General features: G+C 51.3%; 2 protein-coding genes across 2 annotated transcripts; both read left to right on the top strand.

Moving 5' to 3' along the window:
- The first annotated feature begins 332 nt into the window (after window positions 1-332).
- On the top strand, window positions 333-9,076 carry Bscl2 (BSCL2 lipid droplet biogenesis associated, seipin). Its single transcript, XM_051146082.1, has 11 exons — window positions 333-898; window positions 2,247-2,563; window positions 3,997-4,078; window positions 5,849-5,992; window positions 6,572-6,706; window positions 6,838-6,930; window positions 7,890-8,036; window positions 8,167-8,233; window positions 8,414-8,485; window positions 8,601-8,681; window positions 8,783-9,076. Exons 1-11 carry the CDS (start codon window positions 824-826, stop codon window positions 8,929-8,931), a joined length of 1,362 nt encoding a protein of 453 aa, XP_051002039.1. The 5' UTR covers window positions 333-823; the 3' UTR covers window positions 8,932-9,076.
- A 937-nt stretch (window positions 9,077-10,013) lies between these two features.
- On the top strand, window positions 10,014-12,039 carry Lrrn4cl (LRRN4 C-terminal like). The gene is made up of 2 exons (XM_051146083.1): window positions 10,014-10,275; window positions 10,837-12,039. The coding sequence occupies exons 1-2, from the start codon at window positions 10,233-10,235 to the stop codon at window positions 11,556-11,558; spliced, it is 765 nt and encodes a 254-aa protein (XP_051002040.1). The 5' UTR covers window positions 10,014-10,232; the 3' UTR covers window positions 11,559-12,039.
- Window positions 12,040-12,955: the final 916 nt, after the last annotated feature.

Genomic DNA, 12,955 nt, shown 5'->3' on the forward strand with positions numbered 1-12,955 from the left:
AGTCTGTTACCAGCAATGCTTCAAACCTCAGTCGGAAAGAGCCCCACCCTGATGAAATCACATCAGCCACCTGTCCCCTTAAGCCCTAATGAGAGAAGCAAGCTGCTCTCTACTCACCTGAAGTGTCAGGCGGCGGCAGCAGCAGCCTGGGACGGAGGGTCAGTGAGGAGGGGGCACCAAACCCTGCCTCGGATAGGTGCCCCACCCTGCAGGGACTTGGAGCTAAAATTATCTGTAGCAGTGACAGGCAATGCAGAGAAGGTGACTAAAGATGCTCAGAGTGGAGTTCTTTGGAGGGGTGGTCTCAGGTCCAGATGGCTGGTACCTGAAGGATGCTAGAAGGAGCTGCTCAGATCCTGGAGCATACCAACTGCCTGGCCAGTGGGGGAGTCTAGTTGCTGTTTGCATCCCCTGTGCACACCCCCACAGTTACTATCTCACTCCCTGCTCATGCCCATTGTAGAAGTCCTTAGTCTGAACTAGAGCCCTCCCCAAAGGACCTGAGGCTGAAGCATGCTCCCCCTCTCAAATGGGGTGGTCTGGGCCTGTGAGAACCCTGCAGGAGTCTGTACCCGCTGCAGGAGACCCTGCTCATTTGAAAATCTGACATCAGCTGTGCTGCCACCCCCCCCCACCCCCACCCTGACACAGCACTTAGCACCTGAATCTTCGTTTCTTTCAGTGACCCTCCATTCTGCAGATCCAGGAAAATGTGATGCTCTACAGGTGATCAGCTGCCAGATCACCACTTTCTAGCTACAAGTGACTTGAGTGGGGTGACCCAGGGGCGGCAGAGAGAACCGTCAGGAAGATATCTAAAGCAATGATACACCAAAGAAGAGAAGCTGGAGGGAAAGGGACATGCAGAGACCAGGTCAAAGGATCGGACAAAGAGGAGGTAAGCCGCCAAACATGGAAGGTAGTGTGAAAGATGTCAACCCAGGCGGGCTTCTTGGAGTGGGGAGTAAGGTGGCCAGCAGTGAGTTGGGAAGATAGGGAATTGATTTTAAATTTTTTCCATGTGATTTGAGAAGATTGCTGCTATTCAAAAAGATGTACACTGGCCTTGCCTCCTGGAGGACGTGTTCTAGAAGATACTACCTTCAGAGATCTAGTCTCGTGTTTTTGTAGGGATTCTGAGGTTGACTGCATCACGTGGGTCACGGAAGGTCAATCACGCAGCATAAAACCTGGAGACTGAAAGGGGTTGAAATGTTGCCACGCTTGACTGGCAAGCCATCCGTGCCCAGTGCAAGGTTCTCTGCGTGAACCCGTCTTTCCCCCTCCACTCCCTTTGGACACCTGCAGACCCATGGAATTCTGCTGAATAAAAACAGCTCCTAGTTCACCGTCTCCACTCCCCTAACCGGGCCTCCACCCGGATCCTGGCTTGCGGGGTAAAAAGGCCGGGATTGCGGCCCCCGAAAGGAGGATACTGCCTTGGGGGTTATAATGGGACCTGAATGAGGAGTGTATTGCTCCTTTAGTCACTCAACTGAAGTGTGGTTTCTGGTAGAGACTATGGGGACTGGAGCAAAGCATTTTACAGGCTCTGCCCCCTGCTCGGGGCCCCGCCCCTGCAGGAGCTTTTCCTACGCGCCTAACAGGCGACTGAGAGAAGGGGCGGGGCTTCCTCGGCAGCCGGAACTCCCTTCTCTAGATTGCTTGAGCTGCGGAGACTGGTGAGTCCGCCTCTTTGCGGTGGAGGGCTGATGTCTACTACCGCGTTACCCCAGGGGTGGGCACCGCAGCGTCGGCCGCAGGGAGCTGTGCCACCGGATAGGCATCACCCGCTCGGAGAGCTAGCACAGGTCAGGGCGCGGAGTAGAACTCGGAAGGTTACTGTAACTGTTCTAAGGCTGCTGCAGGCTTTGAGCCGGACTGGCTGTGCGACCATAGGCAAGTTACTCACCCTCACCTTGCAAGCCCTGCCATTGTGGATCCGTGTCATCTGCGTTTTGAGAGAGATTTAAGTTCCTTGGTCTCTGTATATAATACAGCTGTGAATATATCAAGGAGGTTTGTCCCAGGCTCCGGTGATTGGAGGAAGGGTTCATTGAGGCAGTGGCTGGAAAAGCACGCAGTGGAGGAAGGTGAAGGCGGCATTGGAAGAGACGCACATGTGAAACAATGCCTTTGCTTTGTCCTGCTATCTCTACTTCCCAAAGCCAGTTTACTAGCTTGTCATTTTTATCCCTAGCTCCCCTGGGAAAGAAACTTTTTTTTCTCTCCTTTTTCTCCAGGAGAAACCTTCAGCTGCCCTATCCCATGGCCAAGGGTATCGTGCCTGTGGAAGACCAGCCAGGAACTCGAAGCCTGAAGCTGGGACCAGATCCTCTGCCGTCCCCATCATGGTCAATGACCCGCCAGTACCCGCCTTACTGTGGGCCCAGGAAGTGGGCCATATCTTGGCAGGCCGTGCCCGCAGGCTGCTGCTGCAGTCTGGGGTGCTCTTCTGCACCATTCTCCTCTTGCTCTGGGTGTCTGTCTTCCTCTATGGCTCTTTCTATTACTCGTACATGCCGACTGTCAGCCACCTCAGCCCTGTGCACTTCCACTACAGGTGAGCGGGCTGCAAGGACTCCTGGCGCATCCTCTGCTGGATCCCAGTATTGACAGAGGGTGAAATCTTATCCCAGTGTGTTAACAGGACTTCTTACCTCACAAGCTAAAGCTGGAGCAGGTCTGGGCTGGTCAGGCTCTGGGCTTCTAGGTCTACCTGTGCTGCTAAGTTCTGGTTAAAAAATTAGAAAAGGCCTGGTCTCGTGTGTAATGCCAATATTTGAGAGGCTGGATTGGGAGGATTACCATGAGTTCTAGGCCAGCCTGGGCTACAGGTTGAGACTTTGTCTCAATAGGGTTAAAAAAAAGAAAAATAACAAAAACTGAAGTCTAGAAAAAGAAAATTCAGCTTTAGACTCAAATAATGAAGAGTCCATTCTGTTAAGCCACTGTAGAGTTTTGACCCAACTCAACCCAGTGGGCATAAGATTTGCCCTGGAAGTAGCTCCTTTGCCTTTTAGTCGCTACCATTCACCCCCACTGGTGTACAAAGAATCTGAAGGCACCGACCTCCTCGAGTCCTGCTTCTTACCGAGCCTCCCAGCTCATGCCCGCTTCACTTTTTTTTTTTTTCCTTTTTTGGTTTTTCGAGACAGGGTTTCTCTGTGTAGCCTCTCACCTGGTGAGAGGTGAGAGGTAATCACTACATACAGAAAATGGTTTTGTTATCAGCCTAAAAATCTTTATTTCCCTGTCCCCAATCCCTAGTCATGTGCTGTTATTTCTTTTCTTTTTTCTTTCTTTCTTTCTTTCTTTATTTTTGGGTTTTCGAGACAGGGTTTCTCTGTGTAGCCTTGGCTGTCTTGGACTCACCTTGTAGACCAGGCTGGCCTCGAACTCACAGCGATCTGCCTACCTCTGCCTCCTACGTGCTGGGATTAAAGGTGTGCGCCATCACACCTGGTGACAACGTGAGTCTTTTATATATATAGGGTGTGTGTCTGTGTGTGTGTGCGCGCGTGCGCGCGCGCATGTGCACCCAGGTATGAGCTATGTACCATATACCATGCTCAGTTTTGCCTATAATTTATCTTAAAAGAGGTATTCATAGAGCCTTTTGGAGGAATGTTTTCTTTTTGAAACTAGACCAGAACTGCTGAGTCAGAATCTCTAGGGTCTGACCCTGAAGTCTACGCCATGAGCTCTGCAAGGAAGCCTGTAGAGACACCTAGTGTCCTTTGGCTCCTCCCTACAGGTTCTGATTTAATGAGGAAATAAACTGAAACAGTGGGAAGAGAATGAAAGCCTTATTCTGAGATCCTGAATCTCGTGGCCACATTTGTTTCCCATTTCTCTGCGATGGAGAAGAGGGGTGGACGATGGGAGGGAGCCCTGGGGCCCCGGTGTGTGGGCAGGAGGGAGCCCTGGAGCCCCGGTGTGTGGGCGGGCGGGCTTTGTAACTCCACGAAGTACACCTGACCCCTTCTCCTTTAGGACAGACTGTGATTCCTCCACCGCTTCGCTCTGCTCTTTCCCTGTTGCCAATGTCTCGCTGGCTAAGAATGGACGTGACCGGGTAAGTATGAGAGCTAGCTAAGGGTGTCAGGAAAGCTTGATTGTGTGAGAAAGGCGTGGAAAGTCTGGAATGTGGTCCCAATCACTGTGGCACATGTCTGTAAACCCAACACTAGGAGGAAAAGGCAGCAAGGTTATTCCAAATGTGACATCAGCTTGGCCTACATAGCAGAACCCTAGAATCCCCCCCTCAAAAAAAGAAGATAAAGGAGGGTCAGGGACACTACCAAGTCCCAGTTGCCTCCTATGTGCAAGACCCTGGATTCAATTTCTAGTACCAAATTAAAATCTCAATGACAGCCCACGCCTTTAATCCCAGCACTCAGGAGGCAGAGGCAGGTAGATCTCTTGAGTTCTGGGACAGCCAGGGTTATACAGAGAAACCCTGTCTCTACACACACACACACACACACACACACACACACACACACACACACACACACACACACACACACACACCACACACACAGAAAAGCATCCTTCAATGGCAACTTAAGTAGCTGTGATTACAGATGTGGGCCACTGTGCCAGAGCTGTTGATACCTTACCATAAAGTTAGTTTATTCTTAAATACCACTAAAAACAAAAACAAAAACAAAACTTTCAAGTTAAGAAAGACTGACAGCCAAGACCAGGCTAGCCTTGAATTCACAAAGATCCACTCCCACTGGCCTCCTGACTGCTGGCATTAGAAATATGCACCAGGGGCTGGAGAGATGGCTCAGAGGTTAAGAGCACTGTCTGCTCTTCCAAAGGTCCTAAGTTCAATTCCCAGGAACCACATGGTGGCTCACAACCATCTATAGTGAAATCTGGTGCCCTCTTCTGGCCTGCAGGTGTACATGAGGGCAGAGTACTGTATACATAATAAATATTTAAAAAAAAAAAAAAAGAAATATGCACCACCACCCCAGGCAGTTCTATCATTTTTAATAAATTCAGTGTTGTACACACACAAACAGAAATAGATAAATTTCATTTTTAAATTAATAAACTAAATTGCCTTAAAAATTAAAAGAGAGACCAGGATAACAGGATGATCTGCCACTATAGTGATTGTGCAAGAGCTGGCTAGGGAGGCTTAGCTGTACTTGCTTAATTAGCAAGCGAGGTCAGGCTGGGCCCAGGGGGACAGCACACAGGCCTGAATCACAGATGGCCCACTTGGCAATGTGACTGTTCACTTCTGGAAAAGAAATGCAACAGGGCTCCTCCCAGGACAGTATAGTAGTCCAACTCAGACCTAGCTGACAGAGTGAGCACGATGCTGCACACCCGAAATTTCGGCACTAGAGGCTGAGGCAAGAAAAGTTCCATGAACCTGAGGCTATATGCTGAGTGCCCTGCTAGCCAGAGATAAACACAGGGTTCCCGACCTGGTAACTCCCAACCCCCAAATAAACTCAAACCCACAAACAACTGAAAAGCCAGGGTGTCCTGTGACCAAGAGAGGGCAGCATCAGGTCATGATAAACAATGGGTGGCCTGTGGGCTGGCTATCCATGGGAGTTTGTAGAGTTCTTAAAGGGTTGGAGACTGTCCACTTTTTTTTTTTTTTTTAAATAATTAAGCCAGTCATAGTGGTATACACCTTTAATTCCAGCCTGGTCTCAAACTCACAGAGATCCTGCTGCCTTTGCCTCCCAAGTGCTGGGATTAAAGGTGTGCACCACCACCACCACCACCCCAGCAAGGAAGAAAAAAAAAATCCCCCTTGCCACCTGTCCCCACGAAAAACTTTTTTCAACAAGATGTATGTTACCTTGGGTAGGTACTGATGTATGGACAGCCATACCGAGTCACCTTGGAGCTTGAACTGCCAGAGTCCCCTGTGAATCAAGCCCTGGGCATGTTCCTAGTCACTGTTTCCTGCTACACCAGAGGTGGCCGCGTCATCTCCACATCTTCACGCTCAGTAAGTGTTATGGACAGTCTAGGAATGAGGCAAGAATCAGACTGTCTGACTAGTGCTTCCAGAGAAGACCTCCTTGGCTCTGAGATCAGGCCCACACCCCAGGATAAGTGAAGAATCCACTTAAGAAACCAAAAAAAGAGTAACATCCTCTTTGCAAGACTAAGAAGAAATATAGGGTTCTTATTAGCATGTAGTGGACGCTCCAGCAGCACTGGAGCCTACTGTTAGACTGTGAGGAGAGGCACATTGTGAACATCTGCATTTGAGGAAGGCTTCAGGTGGTGCACTGGGACGCAGATTCCAACCCAGAAGACAGAGTACAGAGGGAAGGTACAGGAGAGCAGACTGCTTACTCACATGCTGGGGAGAGGGGGCCGTGTCTGCGTTAGAACTGAGCAGTGAGGTCGGGTGGTAGGGAGCGGTTACTGGGACAGATGGAAAGGTTGGATGGAGACTGGGAGCGAGAAGCAGAAAGTGGAGAAGCAGGCCCAGAATGAGCTTGTCGCCCACATCGACCGCTCACACATGGGCGGACTGGAGAGAGCGCCTGTCCCCAACCTGGTCTCATGGCCCCACCAGGTGATGCTACATTACCGCTCCCACCTGCTCCAGATGCTTGACACGCTGGTGTTCTCCAGCCTCCTGCTGTTTGGCTTTGCTGAGCAGAAGCAGCTGCTGGAGGTCGAACTCTACTCGGACTATAGGGAGAATTCGGTGAGTGGGATGACAGATGGCCCTGTTAGCCCAGGTTACACCTGAGGGGCCCGTGCGCAGTCAACTGCAATAGCCACAAAGGCTGGCATGGCAGGAGCCGGCCTGACTCTGCTCTCACCCCTCCCCTGCAGTATGTGCCAACAACTGGAGCGATTATTGAGATCCACAGCAAGCGCATCCAGATGTACGGCGCCTCCCTCCGGATCCATGCCCACTTCACTGGGCTCAGGTAGGAAGCCGTGGAAGGAAGCCCGCCCCCAAATGCAGAGGGGACCAGGAAAAGCATCACATTAGAGGCTCTCCTCCCTAGCTTCATTATGCGTATCAGGGCTTAAGAGCACCCACAAGGCATAGTTCACAGCCATTTTGTAACTCCAGTCCCAGGGGATCAGATGCATTGTGGTCTCTGGGGACAGCAGGCATCCATGTGGCACATGTACACATACTCAGGCAAATACTCATACACATAAAAATTTAAGAATCATTTTTTAAAATCCTTTATGTGGCCTGGCGTGGTGGCACACATCTTTAATCCCAGCACTTGAGAGGCAGAGGCAGACAGATCTCTCTGAGTTCAAGGCCAGCCTGGTCTACAAAATGAGTCCAGGGCCGCCAAGGCTATACAGAGAAACCCTGTCTTGGGAGAAAAAAAAAATCCTAAATGTGATGACACCCTTTCATTCCAGCACTGGGGTGGGGGTGGGGTGCTAAGGCAAGAAATCTTGAGCTACAAAACAAGACTCTCAACATGAATAATGAAAAGGGGAAAAGTACCATATGAGTCAGGTGCCCTGCCCTGTGTCTAGTCCCTGCTACTCAGGCAACACAGCGGAGAGCCACACACACCACCCTCTCCATCACCCACCCCCACCCCCGCTCCTGCCCCGCCCAGTGAAATCTCTATGAAATCCACCGCCTCTTGCTGAGCAAGAGCTGGAGTGACTAGTGAGGTCGCAGTGGAAGCCAACTTAATGCTGTGGCCCTGTGACACTGAGGCAGCCTGAAGTCCTTGGCCATTTTTTTAGAACCTGGTATGGTATGGTCTGGAAACTGGGCTAGGGGGTGGGTGCCATAGCGGCAGAAAGCAGCTCCAGCCACCCTAACTCATTGTCCTACAGACCCTACTGGAGCGATAGAGGCTCGTGCTCTCTGGTAACTGCTACTTCCTGGCCTTGTGTCCCACCTCAGGTACCTGCTATACAACTTCCCCATGACCTGCGCCTTCGTGGGTGTCGCCAGCAACTTCACGTTCCTCAGCGTCATTGTGCTCTTCAGCTACATGCAATGGGTGTGGGGCGGTATCTGGCCCCAACACCGCTTCTCTTTACAGGTCTCAAGGGGCAAAGGCGCTGTTTTTCTTCTTTGGTGATCTTTGGTGGTAGGGGGGACAGGGTAGGGATCTGGCACGATTGCTGCCGAGGGAAGTCAGACCTCACTGCCCAGCGGTTACTCCTCCACAGGTCAATATCCGACAAAGGGATAGTTCACGGCCCGGTGTCCAGCGTCGGCTCTCTCGCCATCAGCCAGGTCGGTTGCCGGTGTGCCTGAGAGAGAGGTAGACTGGCTGGGGTAGAGGGGCTGCCTGCCTCTGGGATGAAGTGCATGCTGCTCTAGAGCTGCGGGGGTAAGGCTGAAGGAAGAGGGGTTGGCAGTGCAAGCCGAGCCTACCCACTGAGCCTAGCTGTCCTCTGTTTGTGGAACCTGAAGGCCAGGAGGAGTCTACCCAGCAGTCAGATGTGACAGAGGACGGAGAGAGCCCTGAAGATCCCTCAGGACTGGGTAGGATGTGGTCCCTCTTCCTCACAACCCCCACCCCACCCCACCCCCGGCACTCTCTTTCCCTGCCTGGGTCTCACCTTCTGTCATGCCTCTGTTGTCCCCCTTTTGGCTGAAGAGGGCCAGCTGTCTGAGGAAGAGAAACCGGAGAAGCAGCCGCTGAGTGGAGACGAGGAGCAAGAGCGGGAGGCTAGCGATGGTGAGAGCCACTGTACGATGGGTGACATGTGGTGGGGGTGCCCATCTCACCTGTCTTTAACCTGTCTCATTTGCAACTGTGTTTGGCCTTTCCTGGCTCAGGTTCAGGCTCCTGGGAAGATACAGCTTTGCTGACAGAGGCTAACCTGCCTACCTCTGCCTCAACATCTGCCCTTACCCCTGAGACTTTGGGGAGCCATGAGCCTTCTAGGGGCACCCTCAGGCAACGCCCAACATGTTCTAGTTCCTGAGCAACAGAGGGCTGATTCCTCACATTCCAGCACTTTCGGACCCATTTCCTCTTGTTCCCTTAATAAACTGTTTTGTGGCAGCTGCTTACATGGATGTCAGAAGACAAGCTTTGGGGTCAGCTCTCTCCTTCCACCATGTGGGTTTTGTGGAGTCAAACTTGGGTCATGGAAGATTGTTTTGTGTTTGTGTGTGTGTATGTGTGTGTGTGTGTGTGTGTGTGTGTGTGGGTGGGTGTCTACATAAGTATATGTGTACCACATGTGTGCAGGAGCCCATGAGGTCAGAAGAGGGTGCAAGGTCCCCTGGGGCTGGAGTTACAGGTAGCTATGAGCCTCCCCACAGGAGTGCCGGGAACTTAACTGCAGTCTCTGCCAGAAGAGCACTCACTCCTAACTGCTGAGACATTTCCAGCCCCCAGTGTGTTCCCTTTTTAAATATTTTATGTTGGGGTACCCTTGGAGGCCAGAAGAGGTCACTGGATCCTCCGGAGTTGCCACTGTGGGCTGTGGGCCACTGTCTTAGTCAGGATCACTATTGCTGTGATGAAACACCATGACCAAAAAGGCAGCTGGGGAAGAAAGGGTTTGTTTGGATTACACTTCCATATTGCTGTTCATCATTAAAGGAAATCAGGACAGGAATTCAAAACAGGACAGGAACCACCACATCCAATGTAGCTGTTTCCATCCATAAGCTAGAGAGGAAACCCTATCCCAGCCAGAAACAGGCCTCCTACTCCATCCATGTGATTCTCATCTGCCCCAGGGGAGGGGGATAGGCCAGGGCGGGTCGGAGAGACCTAGCCTACAGCCTTCTGCACTTTCCACCCCTCCCTTCTCTGCCCTTTGGGAGGCAGAGGACAGGAAATGACTGCCACGAATGTGGTAGAATTTTTACTAGAACAGCATTTTGTAATTCAGGCCCCGTACCATCCACAGATGTTTTCCTGTCTGGTACCAGCCAGGTGCCCGCCCGCCCTCTGATAATACTCCTCTCCCGCCCGTTCACATGACCGTAGCCTTTGGAGTCTCAGTCCCTGGCTGCTTGCCACATTTCATTCCTCCATCAGGAGCCAGGCATCCTGGCCTCCAGCTGGAACCACTGCATGTGCCTTTCCCTATCCCTGGGCTCCCGTGACTCAGTCAGTCCCTCTGAGGGAACCAGCCCTCTTCTTGGCAACCAGGGGCAGGTGGTGACGTCAGCGTGGAGGGATATAAAAGCTCTCAGTCAAAATAGAATTGAAGATACAACTTGACAGTTGGTCCCTGTGACAGGGACCCCCTCACCCTGATCTTCACAGATGTCTGGAGGCAGATTTTCACTGTGTCAAGGCCTACCCACTGGTGAGAGGCTGCTGTGGGTCCCCAGAGGAGGGTGGACAGGGAGGACCCTGGCTTGCTTGGCTAGGATTTGCACAAATGTAGGTAGGGAGTGTGGGCTCCCTGGTGCCCGTCTCTCTTCTGTCTGTCTGGGTTTTTGTAAATCTTACTAAGAGTTGTTTCGAGTAAGTCATTTCTCCGGGTGGCGGCTAATTCATTCCACCTTTCATAGCTATTGCTTCCTCCTTTTTCCCCAGCACTGTTGTTTATCCATTAGCTGCCTGTTGCTAGCACTTTGCACGGTGCCGCCCAAACATCTGTCTCTCCTGTGGAATTGTATTTCACTGTTTTTAGCCCAAACCAAGCACAACCAGGCCTGGTGACGGTGCACTAAAAATGCTAGTGATCAGAAGTGTAGACAGGAGGAACAGGAATTGAGGACCAGCCAAAAAACAAAAGGCTGGATTCTGAAGATCTATTGACAAATGACTGTGTGTCTCAGTCCGATCTCTTCCCTTTGCGAAGCTTGATCCTGTGTTGTGCTTTTCACAGAAGTGATTTACCCATTCACTCCTTCCCTTCCAGACCCCATGTTGGGCCCTCTTTCCCTTCTGTGCCTTGTGGCCATGACAACTTCCTTGGTTTCCAAAGCTCAGATCTTGACCCCGCAAGACTACGAGGAAGAGGATGATGAGAGGGTAACCGCACCTTCCCGGTCTGTCCCTTGCAACTATGACCATTGCCGCCACCTGCAGGTGTCCTGTAAGGAGCTGCAGAAGGTTGGGCCAGTGGCTTGCATGTGCCCAGGGCTCTCCAGGGAAGATCAGCAGCCAGACCCCCCGAGGCTGGGAGAAGTACAAATTGTGGCTGAGAAAGGCTGTGCCATGGTCCACTGGTGTGCTCCCTTCTCGCCAGTCAGCCACTACTGGCTTCTGCTTTGGGAGAACAAAGGGGCTCCACAGAAGACTGGTCCCCTCAATGCTACAATTCGAAGGGCAGAGCTGACAGGACTGAAGCCTGGGGCTGCTTACAACCTTTGTGTGGTGGCTGCTAATGACGCTGGTGAGAGCCATGTTCCTGAGGCAGATGGTGAGGGTTCGGAGAACTGGGCTGGCCCTTCCTTTGGGCCCTGTCGCAGGATTATCCTGCCGCCTAAGCCTGTTACCCTGGTCCACGCAGCCGTGGGAGTGAGCACAGCCCTGGTTCTGCTGAGCTGTGTGGCCCTGCTCTGGCATTTCTGTCTTCGTGAGCGATGGGGTTGCCCCCGCCACCGGCAAGCACCGCCCCAAGTTTCAGAAGCTCTCTGATGGGAGTCTCATCAATTACAAACAACTCTGGTGCGGTCCGGCCACATCTGGAGAGCCCAACCCACTCCCAGGAGGACTGTGAAGCTTGCTGCCACCTGGTACCAGTGGCACAGCCAAGCCAGAGCAGAAGTCCAGGCAGTGACAGCTTGTTTAGTTCCTAACTAACTGGTCACTAAGTTCCCTGTTGGGGGCTAGAAAGGAGTAGCAATTATTCCTTGGGAATCAGATATAAATTATTTAAGCTTTATGGGCTTGAGGGGGTAAAATTATAGACATTATGTGTGTATTTATATATAGCAGTTAAAATGGAGCTCTTTAAAGCCTGACATGGTGGTCTACAATTTTAAACTCTAGCACCCTGAAGGCAGAGGCAGGCAGATCTCTCTGAGTTTCCAGAGCAGCCTGATCTACACAGAGAAATCCCAGGCCAAACCAGATTATACAGTGAAAACCTGTCTAAAAAAAAAAAAAAAACATAGAAGGAGGGGCAAGGTAGACAGATGGTCCAGCAGTTAAGAACACTGGCTGCTTTTCCAGGGTACCAGAGTTTTGTTTTTCAAGGTTTCTCTGTGTAGTCTTGACTGTTCTGGACTTGCCTTGTAGACCAGGCTGGCCTTGAACTCACAGTGATCAGCACGCCTCTGCCTCTCAAATGCTGGGATTAAAGGCTTGTGCCACCAGGCCAGACTGAGGACCAAAGTTTTGTTTGTTTGTTTGTTTTTCCAGACAGGGTCTCTCTGTGTTAGTCTTGGCTATCCTAGACTTGTTTTGTAGACCAGGCTGGCCTCAAACTCACAGAGATCCGCCTGCCTCTGCCTCCCAAGTTCTGGGATTAAAGGCATGTGCTACCATGCCTGGCCAGAGTTTTATTCCCAGAATCCACACAGCAGCTCACAACCATCTGTAATTCCATTTCCAGGGGAATCCAGTGTCTACCTCTGACCTCTGCCAGCACCAGACACTCACACACACACATATGCATGCATACACACACACACACACACGAATATATACATACACATATATATGCAGGCAAAACACTCATACAGATAGAATAAAAAATAAACTAAAAAAAATAGCTATTTAAGCCGGGCGTGGTGGCGCACGCCTTTAATCCCAGCACTCGGGAGGCAGAGACAGGCGGATCGCTGTGAGTTCGAGGCCAGCCTGGTCTACAAAGCGAGTCCATGATGGCCAAGGCTACACAGAGAAACCCTGTCTCGAAAAACCAAAAAAAAAAAAAAAAAAATAGCTATTTAGCTGGGTGCAATGGTACACACCTGTAATCCCAGCACTTGAGAGGCAGAGGCAGGTGGATCTCTGAGTTCGAGGCTAGCCTGGTCTACAAAGTGAGTCCAGGACCGCCAAGTCTACACAGAAAAACCCTGTCTCGAAAA

This window comes from Acomys russatus, chromosome 5 (genome assembly GCF_903995435.1).
Source record: "Acomys russatus chromosome 5, mAcoRus1.1, whole genome shotgun sequence".
Taxonomy (NCBI): Eukaryota; Metazoa; Chordata; class Mammalia; order Rodentia; family Muridae; genus Acomys; species Acomys russatus.